Source organism: Belonocnema kinseyi, chromosome 6 (genome assembly GCF_010883055.1).
Source record: "Belonocnema kinseyi isolate 2016_QV_RU_SX_M_011 chromosome 6, B_treatae_v1, whole genome shotgun sequence".
In the NCBI taxonomy this organism is placed as follows: Eukaryota; Metazoa; Arthropoda; class Insecta; order Hymenoptera; family Cynipidae; genus Belonocnema; species Belonocnema kinseyi.
This window is the reverse complement of record NC_046662.1, coordinates 79,552,173-79,571,876: the sequence shown is the minus strand read 5'-3', so window position 1 is coordinate 79,571,876 and position 19,704 is coordinate 79,552,173. Positions and strand designations below refer to the sequence as shown.

General features: G+C 28.5%; 1 protein-coding gene across 2 annotated transcripts in view; it reads left to right on the top strand.

Annotated features, from left to right (window-relative positions):
* LOC117175195 (glucose dehydrogenase [FAD, quinone]-like) overlaps positions 1–19,704 on the top strand; it is a 148,796-nt gene that overhangs the window by 38,064 nt on the left and 91,028 nt on the right. The window contains exon 1 of one of the 2 annotated variants that reach the window (XM_033364826.1): positions 12,711–12,926. The exons of the other annotated variant lie outside the window; for it this stretch is intronic. Coding sequence (XP_033220717.1) covers positions 12,910–12,926 — 17 coding nt within the window. The 5' untranslated portion in view covers positions 12,711–12,909. Of the gene's footprint in view, positions 1–12,710; positions 12,927–19,704 lie in introns of those variants that run through there. 2 annotated transcript variants of the gene reach the window in all.

Genomic DNA, 19,704 nt, shown 5'->3' with positions numbered 1-19,704 from the left:
GCGGTTTTACTTACTGTAAGTTTTTATTTTGTACTAACTTAAAATACTTGGAATAAACAAGAAACATTTTTGACTTTTGATATTAGATTCAATAAAAATAATTGAATTCCTCAAATTGATTGAAATTATACTTGTTTTTTATTTCAATCACGAGTGGAGTCTTTAACCTTCTTAGTTTATGACATAAGAAAGTCAGAATGATTTCAAATATTATAGAAGTTTTATAGCTTTCCCCTTTTTGAATCCTTAAAAACAAGAAAATTAATTTTTAACTAAATAGTTAAATTTTCAATTAAAAAAGAAGAATTTTCCAGCAAAAATAATTTCTACAAAAAAACACGAATTTTTAACAAATCTGTAAATTTTTAACAAACAAAAAACAACTTATTATCAGAAAACAGTTAAATTTTCTAACAAAAAATATAATTTTTTTAACAAAAACAATACATTTTTTACAAAAAAGTTCAATTTTCATTAAAATAGTTTAGATTTTAACCAAATAGTTAAATTTAAAAATATGAATTTTTATCAAACAATTATATCGTTACATTGTTAATTACAAAAATTAATTTTAAATCAGGCAATAACACAAATTTTCAACAAAATAGTTACATTTTTAACATAAGAGATGAATTCTAAACCAAAATGATGAATTAAAAAAAAAATTCTCAACAAAAGAGTTCATCCCAAAAGATGTTTTTTTTACATGGAAGATTAATTTTGTAAAAATGGAATAGTCAGATTTTCATACAAAGAAATTGATCTCAAAAAATATGAATTGTCAACAAACCAGTTTTTTGAACTGGAAAATTTTCCTATCAATTGCTGAATACTAAATAGCTGAAATGAATCTTCTACCAAACAACACGAATTTTCAACAAAGTAGTTTAATTTTCAACAAAAGTGTCTACAAAGCAGTTAAATTTTCAACGCGAAAATATGATATTGTATCAAAAAATTAATTTTCGAACAAAAAGTTAAATTTTCATAAGAAATAGTGTAATTTTTAACAAAAAGTTAATTTTCTACAAAATAGTTTAATTTTCTTTTTTTTAAGTAGATTAATTTTCTAAAAATGAAATTGTTAATTTTGAAACCAAATAGATGAATCTACAGACCATTTTAACAAAGTAATGCAACAAGTTGTCTTTTCGTTCTTAATCAAACGAGATAAATTCTGATTTTTTTGTTGGATTCTATTTATTTTTTTGAATATAAGTCTGAATCAATAATTTAAAAAATTAATTTTGCGCAAATTTCTATTTTGCACATATCATCTTCTCATTGCCGGTGGTGGTATAAATTTGCATCAGGAAACAAATATTTTAAAATCTAAATAATGTTTTGCCATAAGAGTCGAACTGAAAGGGGTCGCTTTCAGGCGGGGCGGGGGGGGGGGGCAAATATGTCCTTTTTACTTCAATTTGCACTTCTGCTTTTTAGAAATTCACGTTAACTATTTGTTGATACATATTAATTGCACTTTAATTTTTAAAAAAAGTACGATCAACTTTAACGTCGCGAAAGTGGAAGTGAAACTGAAAGTGAAAAAATTACACAATTGCCTCCCGATAGAATCACACGTATAGTTGAATTACAAAAATTATAATTCAAGTTATTTGAAATATCTGAACTTTCAATTAAAATATTTGAAAATAAAACAGATTAAAATCTCAAAGTATTTTTGATTTGAAATGTTATTTGGGAACTATTATAAATACCACTGTGAAGTACTATGTTTAGATTGACTATGGGTGTATGCAATTGTGCTCATTTTATGAGGATTCTGCTTCCTCACAAGTGTCAATTAAATAAGCTTCCTCATAGAGAAAGGTTTTTTTTCTAACAAAAGAAAAAAATGGATACTTTCAATATTTTTCAAACTTATTTTTATGTTTTATTTGATGTCAGTCGATGTGTTCTGTTCGAATAAGCAACTTTTCAACTTACGGTAGTGTTCTATCCGAAAATTTAAAAAAATATATAAATCCAGGCGTCTTTAGATGCCAACAATTACATAAACGTAAGTCATAAAAGGTAAGTCATAAAAGGTTCTTTAATTGAGAATTAGATTGCTATTGTATTTCAAATATTAAAAAAGTTTGCCTCATATCAATAAGATACACAATATATTTTTTAACTTTATATAGTGGTACTGCTACATAATAAATCATAGAAGATTCGTCAATAGGTCATTCAACGAGTCTCGAAGACGCGAACAAACATTTTAGGTGCAGTACTGATTCCTAGTATGAACAATCGTTACTGGTGGGTCATAAAAAGTTCAAAAATAAGTCAGTCAATGCGTCTCGAAGATATAAGCAAATAGACTACAGATGTCGTATTGTTGTATTTTGAATCCTAAAGGAAATTTTCTCGTATAAACAGAATTAACCATCTTTTTAAGCTTCATAAATCGGTACTGGTGAATTATAAAAGTTTCAATAATAAATCGACCAATGTGTCTCGAAGACGAGAACAAACACATTTTCATATTGATGTATTATGGATACCAAAAATGTTTTTCTCATATGAACAAGGTACATTTTTTGTATGAAATCTGTAAAATATAGAAAAAAAAAAATTTATAACGAATTCGCCAATTGAGCTCAAAACGATATCAAACCTGGATAAAGTGTATTTTCAAACTCCTGGGGTCGAAGTATATCGAAATATGTCAAAAAGTAGAATTGAAAATTTGGGTCATTACAACCCTTCCTCTATGAAGAAGCCAAATTGATTTCTGAAATAGTTCACGAATTCTGGAAAAACATTTTGAAACATTTTGTGAGGGAAAGTTTAAAGAGTAATATTTGTTATTTGCTTTGTAGCTCCACTACAAAAACTGAAAATATTTGTAGATATCTATAAAATAAAGGTGCGTGTTTACAAGTCTTACACGATCATTCACTTTGTACACAAAAGAGAGGCCGTGGTTCAATGCATGTTTAAACAAAAGCGGTGTAGATCGCGTTTGACACGAATTGACATAATGGACTTTGACCATAGCACCCACGCAAGTTTGAGTAACAAAATAACAAACTATTCAAAAACTCCTTTTATTTTAAATGTGGTCTTTACTTAATGGCAAGTGACCTAGTTTCTGTCTCCTAATATTTGCTCACGGATTCGTTAAAGATTAAGGGTTTCGACTAAATTACCTCTGGCATTCAGTGACAAAATCCTTGAAAAATGAAAAATTACGAAAAATGAAAAGAGGAATTATGCAGTTAAATTGATTACGCTTCAATGAACAGAGCCGTAACTAAGGTGGTGCCGTCGGTGCCTCCGCACTGGGCTCGCAAGGGGGCTCAAATAAAAAAATAAGGGGTCATCCATAATCTACGTTACCTCCCTCAGAATAGTACTATTGCCCAAAGTCTTTCAAAACCGGGGAAATAAGGTAATTTTTCAAGAATAATATGGGAGTACATTAAAAAAAAAATAATATCAATTAAAAATAAAGATAAATTTCTAAACATAAAAATACAGATTTTTAATAATAAGAAAATTAATTTTTAACCGAACAGTTACATTAATAACCCTTTTGTTGAACTGTAAAGCAAACATGGTTCGTTTTCAATAAGGAAGACATTTTAACAAAACAGTTGCGTGTTCTAAAAAATACTTTATCAAAATTGTTGAATTTTCAATCTACAAAGGTGATTTTCAAACCAATTGGCCGATATTTTAAAACGAAAAAGATTAAAATGAAATCAAAAACAGTTGAATTTTTAAGCCCAACTAACGAAAATTGCAAAAGATATTTGAATTTTAACGCGGAAAGTTAAATCTTCAAAACAAAAAGATCAATCAAGAAAGACGAATTTCAAAACAAATGGTTGAATTTTCAAAGAAAACAGATTTTTTAAACCGAAAATGAAATTTTTGATACTTTCAATATGCAAACTTAATTTTAAAACAAGACGAAATTCTAACATGTCAAATTAAACTGAAGAAGATGCATTTTTTATCAAATAGCTTAATTTTCTACGAAATGATTGAATTTTTAAGTCAAGCCGATGAATTTTCTACAATATAAACTAATCTTCAAACTAAAATGATTAATTAATTGTAGCAATTTTAAAAAAAAGTATGTAGGTTAACATCAAACCAAGTAGTTGATTTTTCAACTAAAATAAAATAATTTTCGGCCGAACATTTGAATTTTCAACAAAGTACATTTTCAACCAAAGCAAATAAGTTTTCTAGCATAAAATATAAATTTTCAATCCAAGTGGATGAAATTTTAACAAAACAGTTAAGTTTTCATCAAAAAAGATTACTTTGTCAAAATATATAGTTGCGTTTTCATCCTGTAAAGTGCAACCAAATGATTTTATTTTTGGAAAAAGATTAAATCTCAACCAAAAACGGTTTAATTATTAATTCGAAACGTTTAATTTCCAACGAAAAATTTCATTTTTAACCCAAAAATATGACTTTTCTACCATAAATTGTGAATCTTTTACCGAAAAAGGAGCTTTTAACCAAATCGTTGAAATATCAAACATAAAGTTAAATTTTTAATCAAGAATGTTGAATCCTAATCCAAATAGGGTAAACAAGGGTATTACCTAAACCTAAAGAAAAAGTTTTTAGAAATACGAGAATGTTAATTTATATGCTTATTGTTTAGTAAAGAAAATGAATTCATCTGATAGAGCAGATTCTTCCGTTTTCGGGAAGTACTCTGTAATATAATTATTTTTTGCCAAAAGATTCTTATATTTATTTTTAAATAATTTATTTAGATCCAATGAACGATACCCTATTTCCAGTAAACGACATCCTACATTTAATGAACGACACCGGTATTAATTTCGAATTTAAAAGAATTTACAATGTTATTTGTAAGAAATATTATGTAATTTAATAGCTTTAGATAATAAAGAACATTATTTTGTATAATTATGGCTGTTTTTAAAAGAAAGGACGAAATTTTTGTCGAAAAGAAATACGTTCGACATTGTGTGGTTATTTTATTTTATCAGTTCACGAATTTGCCAAATTCATTCTTGAGTGTCGGTGATTGAGTTTTGCGACCTATGCAGTATCGGTGAGACAACTATACTGATTTGTCGCGGGACCAATACACTGCTTCGCATACACGTGCGACTCTAACCTTAAAATGGAAGGGAAGCGTAATTTGCTCCAGGCATTTTTTTTCTCTAAAAGCTTTTTCGTATCCTATCTTTTTTGTCAAATATCCACGTTTTTAGACCTTCTGCACAAGAAAAACAGCGTTTCGCCGGCAGTGTTGGTGCAAGAACTATACTTTCTAGTTCTGCAGACAAAAATATTGCTCTCTCAGCTATATCGTCTTTTCCGTGCACCTATGGATGCCACCTATAGGAAATCGCAGATGATCCTATATAGGATCCTACATAGGTTTCTGTGTAGGATCCTATATAGGATCCTCTATATGTTTCTGTATAGGCCATATTCAGATGCGCAGTAGTATTCTAAAGCACCTACGGCTGTTTTCTTCTAAATAAAAACATGAATCCTTTCATTTATATATCTTATCATTCTTCCGATTTGATTTAATTAAAACATACATTAAGCGATTTAAAATACCCGGGCTTGTCATTGCGCAGGCGCAACCTTTCACATGCGGCGTTTTACAACGTCACTGGAATTTCACAAGGCGAATGTAAAATTTCATTCTTCCAAAACTGCTTTTTACCACCTGTGTGCGATTTTACACTATCGTGTTATTTTTATCTAATTTTGGTAAATTTCCCACAGTTATCACTGGTATTTTTATGTCCAATGATCTTTGTGGTAAAATTAAATGAAACTTTTTACAGTGTAGTTGAATTTTCCACTGAAAAAATTATTTAAGCCAAAAATGGAAGTCAACATTTTCAGTGTAAGAAATTAAAAATAAGAGAATGAATTTACAATCTGTTGAGTTAAACAAAACAAAAAAATTTAACCAAATAGTTGAATTTACAACCAAAAATATGAACTTCAGTAAAAAAAAGTTAATTTTCATCCAGATAGTTTATTGTTCTATCAAACTGTTGAATTTTCAAGCCAAACAGATGAATTGTCTACAAAACATAACAAGTTTTTATTAAAATGCTGCATCAATTAAACCAATTATTTTAAAAGTAATAAACAGTTAATTTCTTAACCAAAAAATAAAAATACGAATTTTCAAAATAAGATTTTAATCTTCTATCATAACAGATTAATTTTCAACGAAACGTTTTAATTTACAACCAAATTGGATTAGAGATTAAATTCATACAACAAACAAATGTCAACCAAGTACATGAATTTTCAGTTTAATTGTTCAATTTTCAACTGAAAAAGATCAATTTTTAATTAAAAATATCATGTTGGTACAAAATATGGGAAAACAGAAAAATGCACTCAGAACCTGACTTTTAACCAAGAAGATAAGGTTTAAAAAAGACTGAATAATTACATTTCTAATCAAATAGTAAAATTTGTACCCTAACTAAATTTGATCGAAGATCGCAACAATATAATACTTTCGACACTTATTTTTAATGCTACAACACTTTTACCACTATTTTGGAAAAAATTACACTAAAAATTCTATTTTCGCAAATTGGACGCTAATGCAAGTATTTTTTCACTTCGCCCCTAAACAAATTTAAATTTTTTAATTTTGTTGGCAATTTTTAAAGGAAGTCTTTAAGAGACTTTAGGCTATTTTAGAAAATTTTAAAACATTTCAAGATCTCAACATTTTTACGAGATTATAAAAGGGTATAGAAGAAACCAAAGGTTTTCAAAGACTACAGAGGACTTTAGGGAATTTTAACGAATTTATAGATAACTTAAGAGAATAAATGAAAAGGACAAGGACTTCTAGAGATTTCAACGGATTCTATCGCAAGTTATCGGAAATATTGAACAAATCCGTTGAATTTTAAACAAAATAGTATAATTTTTAACTCAAAGAGATTAATTGTAAACGAACAATGTAATAGCTATTTTCTTTAGAAAAAGAATGAACTTTTAACTAAAAAGGCGATTTTTTAACCAAGAAGTAAAAACAAATAAAAATTTATAAATCAATAATTGTATATAATGACAAAATTTAGTTCTGAATGCTTATAAATATTATTGATAACAAAGAAAATTTTAATTGTAAATGTGTTTTAAATATTAGGGAATAAATTTCTTCTGAAAATTTTTCTATCACGTTATACTTTTTTTAAAGTTTTTCCCACTTTCGAAAATTTATGAAAAATGAAGTTATGGGCAACAACTTGGAATAATAATTCAATAATAATAATTTAATTTGAAAGACAAAATGTAAGCTTTAAAGATTTCAAAATGTATTGAAAAACAATTTGAAAGATTTCAAAGTAAAATATTGAAGCTTTTTAAAGGTGACAGAAGACTTCAAGATAATACAAATTTGTTCTTAATATTCGTGTGAAAAATTCAAAGTAATTCTTGCTTTGAAAAATTTATTTCAAGAAAATATTTAAAAATTTTATAAAACATTACAAAACATAAAAAAATGTAAAAGCGAATTCGGAAGATTTTAAGACTATTAGCAATAATTTGAATGATTTGCAAGAATATTTAGGAATTTAAAAAGTTTCGACAAGATTAAAAATATTTTAGAACTTTGAAAGATTTTCGAAAATGTATCAAATTTTTTTATATTTTTCTAAACGTCAAAAAGTTTTAAATATACCTTTTGGTTTAGAAATTCATCTCTTATGGTGGACATTTCATTTTTTTTAAACTGCAAATTAGTTGTTTATAACTTGTTCTTTTTAGGTTCAGGATTGAACGATTTTGTTAAAAAAATCGTCTTTATCGATATATTCAAATGTTTTATATTTAAAATTTTTAATATTTTAAAACATAATTATTAATTATTATCTTTTTCGTTGGGAATTCACCTTTTTGGTTGAAAATTCAATTATTTGGTTGAAAGTTAAATTACTTTAATAAATGCGTTTGTATGGTTGATGATTCATCATTGTAGTTGAAAATTCATCTATTTGGTTGAAAATGTAACCACTTTTTAAAGTCTTTTTTGGCACAAAATGAATCTTCTTGGTTGGAAAATTCATCTATTTGTTTGAGGATTCAACCGCTTTGTTAATTTTCTTTCATGAATTCAACTTTTTTTAGTATCTTAATTGGAAAAGCACCCGACCAGCAATCGGAAGTTCTGTGTTTCGATTCCCAGTGGAGCGATTAGCGGAGATTTTTGTTGCAGAAAAATTTAATTTGAAGAATTTATCAAATTTATTTTCGATCTTGTCAAAAATGACAGTAAGTATTTTCTGTTATTTGAAAAGTGAACTTGATTGATAACTATGCATGTGTAACTTTTTTGTAGGTCTTACGGTCCTCAGTTGTTGAAAAAATATATAATAAACGAAAATTACTGAAAAAGTTGGTTTATTCAACCTTCCGACGTATTGGCATCACTGCGTGCCTTTTTCAAGAAATCTAAATTAAATTTATATAAGTGCCAACAGTTTTTTTCACTTTATAACGAACTAATTTGAAGTAAAAGAGATCAAATTACCTGTATTTTGTTTGAAGTGAATACGAAAAAAACGATAAAAACTTCAAAATTGGAGTAAAACATATCAATGTTATCAAATCAAATAATAAAAATAAAAACCAGTTAAAACTCCAATTTTGGTAACAAGTGAAAAAATAATCTTTTTTAAAATATATAAGAAGACAAAAACCTCAAAATTTAAGTGGTTTTTCAATTATAAGATTACATCCGTTTGTAAAAGAAAAACAACTTTATAATAGTTATGGACAGACGACGAACATATGACAAAATAGAAATAGGACATACATTCATTAGTACAAACTAAAGGCGTAATTTAAAGAAACCGCAAATGAGGAAAGCGCGCCAAAGCACTGGATTTTGAATTTAAATTTATTGTATGATACTTTGATATATTTTATTAACATTCATCATTTTTGTCTGTGAATTAATAGAGATATTACGATATTTATTTATAAATATGGATTCCAATATTGGCCTTTTGTAAGTGTTTTTTTCTTTGTCTAGAATTTTAATATTGTTAAAATCGAAAGTAAATACAATACCAGACAAATTATCAGTAGTATCAATATCTTTTGGATTAGTTATTTGATAACTTTGATTTATGATTGCGCAGATTGTGAAATGTCATCTACACTGACCGACAGCCACGAGTTCTGATAATAATACAGATTCCTTTAAGCTTTTATTTATTTCGAATTAAATTTTTTTTTAGATTTAGATTTAGATTTAGAATTAGAATTTTTGGATTGCAATATCAACTATTCATTTTGTTGTTTTTTGTAATTCATCTTTCTTGGTTGAAAGTACAATTGATTAGATAAAAGATGAGATACTTTGGTAAAAAGTTATTTTTTTGTTTAAAGAATCATCTTTTTAGTTAAATTTTTGTTTGCAATAAATTGAACTTCTTCATGGAAAGTTCATGTACTTGTTTACAATTCAACTATTTGGTAGCAAATTAACATTTCTGTTAAAAATTCATATTTTCGGCTCAAAAAAATTTTATATTTTTGTCGAACATTCATCTCTTTTTGAACATTATTAATTGTCTTTTTGGTTAAAAATACAAAGTGCCGAGAAATAATCTTTTTTGGATAAGGATTCAACTATTTTGTTGAAAAATGGTACTTTTGGGGAGAAATTAACTGTTCTTTATTTAGAATGAAAATATGTGTTTTTTATAATATTGACTATTAACTTTTTTGTTAGAAATTTACCTTTATTTAATTAAAAATACAACTATTGTTTCAAAATTAACTTTTGTTCTTGAAATTTTGATTTGAAATGTCCAAAATTCTCAAAAACAATTTTGAATTTTTTAAAGTGGTTCAAGAAAATTATATTTATATAACATTAAAAACAAATAAACAAATAAATCCAAAAAATTATTAATTATTAGATATTTGCATTTTGTATTCAGAATTATTTTACCTCATAGACCGAAAAAATATAGGCGCGCGTGTAGCGTGCGGTTGATGATGATATCTTCAAAAAAGAAGGAAATAGTTTAAATCCTGGACTTATGAAGGTTATGATTTTAATCTGATACATAAAATTTTGAGAAAAAATCAATGAAAAGGGTTGTTACGGCACTGGTATCGTTATAGCAGCTACACCTTCTGCATCTACTCATACGAGCAAGGATGCGTTAGCATGCTGGTGACCAGCTGCATCCGAAAAACCTGCAAAAGCATTGGGGTTTGAATTACGCGACTTTTAGATGCAAGCCTGGTTGCAGGACATGCTATTACGGAATTAAAGCATAAGAAAGGCAATTGGAGAAGGCGACTTTTCAACCTAATCCCGGATTTATAGCATGCATACACCTCCCTACCATTAAGAAGATTAAGAAAGCCATTCAAATCCATAACTTCATTATTTTTTCTACCCACATTTTTGCAACTCATCTCATTAATTCGAAAATTTCGAAAATTAAATGACCCAAACCGTTTTTTAAGGCAATTTAGTTCTTCTTTTTAATTTGATAAACTGCTGAAATTAAACACAAAACATACAAACATAATATTTTAACAGACTTTACATCACGATAAAAACAGGGGAATTGCGTGATTTTTCACGGATATTTCGCTGAAATATATTGAATTTTCAACAGAGTTGACTTTTCAACCTTCAAAGATGGATTTTCAACTAAATGGTCGAATTTCCAAACAAAAAAGAATTACCTTAAAAGAAAGAGTTTTATTTTTAACCAAATAGTCGAATCTTCAATTGAAAAAGAAGACTTTTTCAATTTTTAGAAAACAGTTGAATTTTGAACCTAGGAATATAAATTTTCAACTAAGTACTTTTATACAAACAAAGAAGAATTTTTAATCCAAAAAAATGGATTTTAGACAATACAGTTGAATTTTCTAACAAAAGTATGAATTTTTATAAACATAGTTAAATTTTCAACCAACTAGTTGAATTTTGAATAAGAAAAGTAAAATTTTAAACGAAAAATATAATAGCTGATACTTGAACCAAAAGAAGATTTTAATTTGAAATCAAAAACAGTGGAATTCAGCCAAAAAAGACGAATTTGTAATAAAATTGTTAAATCTTCAACCAATACATGCAACCAAATCGTTACATCTTCAAAGCAAAAAGGCGAATTTGCTAGAAAACAGTTGAGATTTCAATTTAAAGAATGATTCGTTTTTATCGAAATATATAACATTTGATATAATAACAAAAATTATTTTATTTGAAAGACACTTAAATTCAATCACAAAATATGAGTTCCTAACAAAACAGTTCGAAGCTGAACGAAATAGATTAATTTATTAACATACAGTTGCATTTTTAACCAAAAAGTTTATATTCAACCGAATAGTTGAATTTTTAACAAAAATAATAGAATCTTCAACACAAAAATATGAATTTTCAACAAAGACGAACAATTTTAACCCTCCAAAAATATGAATTTGCGAGAATAAAAACTAATTTTCCACCAAATAGTTGAATTTTTGATTAAAAAAAAGATTCATTTTTAACAAAAAACATAATATTTGATATTTTAGCCAAGAACTAGATGTTTATTAAAAAAAAATAGTGTAATTTAACCTAAAAGATAGATTCGTAACTGAAAATGTAATAGTTGATATTTGAAACAAGAAGTATTTTTATTTCAAATCAAAAACAGTTGAATTCCACCGAAAAATACGAATTTTTAACGGAATAGGTAAATTCTCAACTAAAATAGAATAATTTTTAACTAGATAGTTTTATTTTTAATCAGAATAAAAAAAAGAAATTTCTAACAAAATAAATGAATTTCAAAACAAACGCATGGATTTTCTGAAAAAGAGTTGAATTTTCAAGCAGGAAACAACAACGAAATAGTTAAATTTTCTGTTGAGACATTTGATTTTAAACAACACATTTTCAACAAAACAGTTAAATTTTTAACCAAAGAGATGGATCTTCAACTTTTAAAATTAATTTTAACAAAGTAATTCAACTTTTTGCCAAGTTGAAATATTAACCAAAAAAGATAAATACGCAATAAAAAAGTTAAAAATGAATTTTCTACTAAAAAAATTTTTTCAACAAAATCTTTCCATTGTAAACCAATTAGTACATTCAGAAAAATATTTGTCTTAAAGAAACTGTCTCCTTAACACAATTCTTTCACTTGACAAAAAATATATCATAAATAAAAAAATCATCCTTAATTTTTTTTAAATTAATAGTTTGCTTTGATTCAACGAAATTGTCTTTCTATGAAAGAATCTTTTCTTCTGAGTGAAGTACTTTTAACCAAAAGAGATGAATTTCCAACCAAAATATAATAGTTGACTTTTTAAATAAAAAGAATTAACATTAACGGAAAGCAGTTGGCATTGAAGCGAAAAAAGTAAAATCTCTTGAAAGTAATTATATTAATAATTATTTATATTATTATATTAATAATTATATTTTTCATGGGTATATTTTATATATTTTCTCTGTCCCAAGCGATTGCATACGAAAATTAGAGGCCTCCTTTCTTTGTACTTCCCAATTATGAAAATCCAAGTTAAGAAATAAGAAATCTCGTGTTCGGAATTGCAACTGGAGTGCGAGAGTCGAATGTAAAAAGCGTTTCCGCCCATTGGCTAATTGCAACTTGAGCTGCTAGCAATTAGCAGTTGCCCTCGCGTTAATCGTTGGGCTCTGGTGTATCGACAACATAATTGCACGGGATAGCATAAGCGTGAACGAAGTTGCGGTGTCAAATCACGAGTTGACTTTCAAGATCAAGATCCATTGATCATCGGTAATGTTAGTATTCGATAAGAATATCGTTCATCGGAACCAATCCACGCTTGGCCGATTAAACCACTCATTTCTCAGATATTGATTTAATATCGGAGTAATTAAGTACCATGAGTCAGGAAAAAAGGTATGCTTTTAACATTTAATGCTTTTATCTAACGCAGACATGATTTACGTGTTTTATAAGTATATTTTTAGTTCTAAAAGTAGCTATTTACACAACAGAAGGAGCGAGAGGAAATGCGCATGGGCGCAGTGCGATAACAAGACAATGGGACTCTTGAGAGAATAATGGTCTCATAATCGTACTGCGCGCATCCCTATTAAGGGATGCGCAAAGATTAAGGGATGATTCAAAGACTTTAAACGATTTTCAGAGATTAAAGCAAAATTTATAGACTTGCCAAGAAGTTTCTAAACTTTATAATGATTCTGAAAGATTTCATAAGATTTAAAATATTTGATGGTGAATTAAAATTGTTGAAGATTAAAAACTTTAGGTTCAAGAGAAAAACAAATTAGTTTAAATTTTAATCAAGCAGTTGAAAATTCACTAAAAAAGAAGAATTCCTGATCAAAATAGAAATAGTTGATACTTAAACCAAAATGCATTTTAGTTTTGAATTCAAAATAGTTTAATTCAGCAAAAAAAGACAAATTTTCCAAAAATAGTTGAATCCTCAACAAAAACGGATTAAAATCCAACCAAATAGTTGCACTTTGAACCAACAAAGATTAAACTTTCAACCAAAGAGATAAAATATTCAACTAAAAAGACAAATTTTCAAATAACTAGTTGAATCTTTAACTAAAAAGATTATTTTTCCACCAAGAAGATTAATTTCAAACTAAAATTATGAATATTCAGCCAAAAAGACGAGTGTGTATCAAAAAAGTTCAATTTCAATCAAGAAGGTTACTTTTGAACCAAGAAGATTAATGTTTAAACAAAATGATGATTCTCTAATCAAAGAAATGAATTTTTAGCAAAATAGTTTATCTTTTAGCCAAGTAGTTGCATTTTCCACCACAAAAGATGAATCTTCACTCAAAGAGTTGAATCCTCAAATAATAATAGAATTTAATAAAAAAATTCATTCGTAAAATTATTTAAACCCAAAAAAAATTAATTAAAATTAATTGAATTAATTTTTAAATCTGTAGATTTAAATCAGTATACATTTTTACCAATTTTAATCAGTGACAGAATTCTAGCTGGATACGAATTATACTTAATTTTACTGATACATTAGTAATAATTACGAAATTTATACAGAACAATGGCATTGCTTACCAAAAATATGAATTTTTAACAAATTACTTACACTTTAAACCATTGAATAATCATTTGTAACAAAATGATTACATTTTTAATCAAGCAGATGAATTTTCAACTAAAGTGATGAATCTTATAAAAATACGAATTTTCAACAAAATACATGGACTTTCAACCAGAAATGAAATTGCAAAGAAAATGGAGTCTTCAAACAAGCAAACAAAAAATTCACCAAAGTAGGTCAACTTTTAGCTAATCAGTTTAATTTTTAAGAAAAAAGGCGAATTTTCTGAAAATCAGTTGAGTTTTCAACAAACTTCAAAATGCAACCTACTGTAGATTCAAAACCATAAACCCATTGCAACACTCGTAGAGTCTGAATTATTCAGAACGTAACAGAATTAAATAAAAAACAAATCAGGAATTCTGAATGATTTTCAAGTGGTGATTATTATGTTCTGAATTAGGAATTCTTGAGTTTTGAAATTGTATCTTTATTTTTAAAGACCTTTTAGAATATCCTAAAATGTGCACGAGATCAATTTTAGGGTTGCAAACAAGAAATTTTAAGCTTTCTTGTAATATGAATTTGCTCAAAATCTGAGGATATGGTGTTTTGAGTTATTTTAAATTTCATTCTTCAACTTCAAAAATCGATATGAAGGATATATATTTTAAATAAACTATCACCACCTTCGTAAAAATGGTCAAATTTTCTTGTAAATCTCTTAGTCACAAACTTTATTTTGTTTCGTTTTGGCCCAATCACATGTCATTGAAAAATGGTTTGTTCACCTAATTGTGCCAACTACACCCTTCATATCTCGGTAAACATGCAATGGTTTTGTACCGACTAAGATCTTATAGTACTAAAATTTACCGCAGTTTCAAGAAAATCTAAAAATATTTGTTTAAGGCAGGGATCTCATCTTAAAAGAGAATTTAGTCTTTAAATTTAATACCTAATAGCATGTTTTGAATATTTTATATTTTTCCCGCCTTGGCGTTTGAAATTTCGGAAACTTTTAAATGTTTCTAAAATTTTCTGAAATTTTAGTTTCGCCCAGGTTTTATGAAACCTTACAAACCTATATTTGATGGAAGCAGAAAGAATTTTTAGAATTTCTCTTTAATATCGACTGAAGTATTGAATACGGTAGGGTTGCATGGTAAGTTTTTTCTTGCTGTTCACCCCTCTCGGGAGGTATTATGGCAGTACTTTATTTACACTAGGTGTCGTGTTACGGGCTCATAGTCTGACCACGCAGGAGGAGTGACACTTATCTCCAGAGCTTTAAATGATCCTATCTCTTACGAACATGAATTGCCAGTAGCAGTAAGCACATGATCTGCGATGACCCAATATGTCATCCTACAATATGTTGAACCTATCCTATCCAGCTACTCTAGAAATGTGTTTAACTTATAAGCTTGTATCAAATAATCTACCACAGCTTTCCAGCTTGTGAGGCATACTAAATTTGAGCCATGAACCTCCGGATTGACAGTCCTATATACAGTAATTATAGATGGTCAGACTAACTACCCATGTATAAATTAGATTTTTATTACTGAAGAAAGATCTCCTTTCACTCCGCTAGAAACATACCACAGAACTTCTGATTGCCGGTCGGGTGCTTTCCCAGTAAGCTACTAGAGGGATCGAAAGAATAATCCTTTTTCGTAAATGCACGCATTATTATGCCAGGTTCTACAAGTCAAAATTTTCAAGAAATCTGTATTATCATAAGAGAATAACAGAATTTCTAAACGTATTTACAAACTAGATTTGCTTATGTATTAAAACGTTTGTCAATTAAATGTTTTCTAAAAAGGTCTCCTTTTCCCAGCGGAGCGAAAGGAGATCTTTTTTCAGAAAAAATTTAAATTCATAGCTCCATCTAGTCTGTAAATAAATTAAAACATAAAATTATTCTCCGATGATAATATAGACTCCTTGAAAAATGTATCTATGCAGTCAGCTACATCATTCAGAACACCCAAGTCAGGCGTACTATTTAGTCATTTTTTATTAGACCAGTGTACATAATGACATCAGCTAGTGAGATATATTATGATGACTATATGTAGAACAGTTATATAAATATGGCCAGTTTATCTTTTATTCGTAGATAATTATATCTTCCACAGCATTGCAGATAGTCAGATATAATATATTGGATAGTCATGACGCTCTGTCTGCATGAATATCCAACATGTATTATATGAGAGTATCAGCCTGGCCATAATTTTATTTATTATTTAAATTGTCTCAGGCTTAAGATGGTTTCAGCCTAATATTTCGAACGCATTTTTGGTTTAAGTTAGATTTTTTAAACCCTTTGCACGGGGCTATTTCGGTATATATAATCAGTCGCGGACGTATTTTTATAATTTAATCAAGTGATCTGATAAGAGCAATGGTCCTAATTTGACATATTGGGCAAAGCCTAGGTTTTACCCCATTATTCACGGACTGGGTTGCAGCCAAGTGAATGATGAGGAAACCTACAGCTTAAGGTGGAATCCGAACCACTAGAATAATAATAATTATTATAGCATCAAACCAAATCTCTTTCAGTTTAAGTTTATGCTAACTAGAATTCCCGCATTGCTTATTTATGCAACATGTTCGTTTCATAACACCGCTCTGATACATGTTGCTGTTCAATGTCTCTAGAAATGAACCCAGACGAAAAGCTTCACAAAGTCGTCATACGTCATAGATCACACAAAAATATACAATCCGACGGATAATTCATTATTAAGGCAGTATTCTACTTTGAGACCCTACAAAATAAAGCTATTTTTGTGAATTTTTCTGAGATTGTTAATAATGATATCAATAAAGGGTTTATTAGGCTTAATAAACACACTCTTAAAATACATTTAAAAATTTGTTTTCATTTATCTTATGCACTTTATATACATAAAAATGTCAGTCAAAGTCAAGTCCTAAAAAAATCTGTAGTTCCGCGCTGTTGTAAAACTCTAGAGAATGGACGGACTAAAATGAAAAAATTAAACAGTTTTAGATTCAGTATAACTCCAGCAACCGGCTGAACTAGGATTTCTGATATACATGCAAAAATACCTAAATGGCGGTGAAAAAACAAAACAAAAAAAGTGGGTTTATTTTCTCAGTTTTTTGCAAAAAATTATAGTTGAAATTAAGATTTTTGAAAACTTCTAGTTCAGCCGGTTGCTGGAGTCATACAAAATCTAAAACTGTTCAATTTTTTCGTTTTAGTCCGCCCATTCTCGAAATTTCGACAACAGCGCGAAACTACAGATTTTTTTAAGAGTTGACTTTGACTGACGTTTTTATGTATAAAAGTGCATAAAATGAATGAAATTTTTTTTATTGTATTTAAAGAGTGCATTTATCAAGCCTAATAAACCCTACATCGATATCATTATTCAAAATCTCAGAAAAAATTCACAAAAATAGCTTTTTTTTAAACGTTTGAAAGTAGAATACTTCCTTAACACTCATATAATAGTGGATCAGAATGATAATCGATTTTTTCCTAGATAAATCAACTACATCTGCAATATTGTTTCGCAGAATGAGCTCATTTTTCTCTCTATGAATAAAAATAGACAAGGGATTTTCGATTTTTGATCTATTTGAAGAAATCTATATTTTTAATTATTTCACGCCTTTTTTCAAGCTCACGATAGTAACCCGATCGTAGAGTGAAATTCTTGAAAGAATATTGGTTCGTATAATGAAGAATACGTGTCGAAGAATATTGAACCGTATGAAATATTAATGGGCCTGCAAATTGGTCATTTTAAAACCGTTTCTTCGGAGAGGTTCGTTGACCATGGATGGCGGTCTTCTTTTATTTTGAGGAAGATCGGATTTGTCAGATAGATGGTGAGGGAAGAGGAGCGGGAGTGGGTTTAAGCAAGGGCACCCGGCTAGGCCCTGAGGGCACGAGCAGCTGTTTTCGGGTGCGATGACACTCGGTTAATGCCAGGAGCCTTGCAAAAACCGCATAAGGGCCAACCTCAATGGGCGCGTGCCCTTACGAGTCAATTCACTCTCGACAGACTCAACAGACCTTATCCCGTGCTGATATCGCCAGGTTTCTTCCAACAGGTTACGCAGACTTGGCTCAGACCCGCATTCTTACCTTAGCTTTGTCTTGTAATTTTCAATAGTACTATCTCGAACCCTACCTGACAGCTAGAAAATATAAATCATTTAAAACATTTATCAAGATCACTTTGCAATACTTTGGGCGAGCGAAGGGTCAATGAACTGCATGTGAGAGTGGACAAAATTGCTTTATTTATTGTTCGAATGAATGGGGTTTCATTGAATTTAATGGGAAGTACCAGTTTGGCAGACGACCAATTACATGGTTTATATTTGGTGGCTTTATAATATGAAAAATGTAAATATTGTATTGAAATTTTGGGAAATGGTTCAAAACATATAAGGACATGTTGGTGTGGCTTATTTGGCTCCTTATTTTTTTTTTTAATATTATAATTTTATTAATTTTTAATGTGAAATGTAACTGAGGACTGGGCCTTAGAGTATTGCGTAAAATAGAATTAATAGAGTTGCATTATTTAAACAAAATAAAAACTGAAATGGGCCAGAATGATGCAACCTTGTATATTTTGAACCATTTCCTCAAATCTCGGCACAATATATTAATTTTTTCAATTATCAAGAACCCGAATATAATAAAATGTAATAATGTGTCATGTGACAGTCTGTCACAAGCCCTTAAGCGCTTAAAATAATTTTATTTGAATTTAAGGGATTTTGTTGAAATTCAACAGATTTTTTTAGTTCAAACGATTTGCTTGTATTCCCCAGGATTATTCGCGAGATTTTAATGAAATTATGGTCATTTTATTCAAATCCAGATATTTGTTTAAATCTTTCAGGATTATACGGGGGACTCAATTGAATTTAAAGAGACGCATGTTGGGAATTCAAGATATTTTAGTGAATTTCAAGGGATTTTATAGGAATTTAAGGAATTTTATTCAAATTCTTGTACAAATTCAAATTATATTATTAGGATGGTTCTCAAGAATGTAAAGGTCTTACTGCAGTTTAAATTAAAGGATTTCGTTCAAATTCAGGAAATTATATTTCGAGATATTTCAATCATTTTAATGCATTTCAAGAGAGTTTATGAATTCTAAGATTTTATTGAATTTTAAAAGATTTTTTGTAAATTTGTTAAGTACCCAAATAACTACCACAAATAGCAGTTTCTAGCTGATTTAAAAATTAGCAATATATTAAAACAAAATGATTCATAAACTATTAATTTTTGATTTAATTCGAAATCCTTTTACCATATTTTAAAAGTAAATGAAAAAATAAAATCATTCAATTATATTTTAACTTTTTTCTTAATCATGAAAATCCATTTTCCAACCGACAAAATATTTGATTTAAATTCAAGGAAATTTTTAAAATAATTTCAATGCTATTCATAGAATTTCAACCATATTCATAAACTTTTAAGAGATTTCAATAAAAAATTAAAGTACCTAGGCACTTTAGGGGCATGTAAAACTTAGCGGATTCCTACTTTACTGAAATTTTTTCTCACCAACTGACGTCCACACGAAATGAGATATTGAGTGGAAA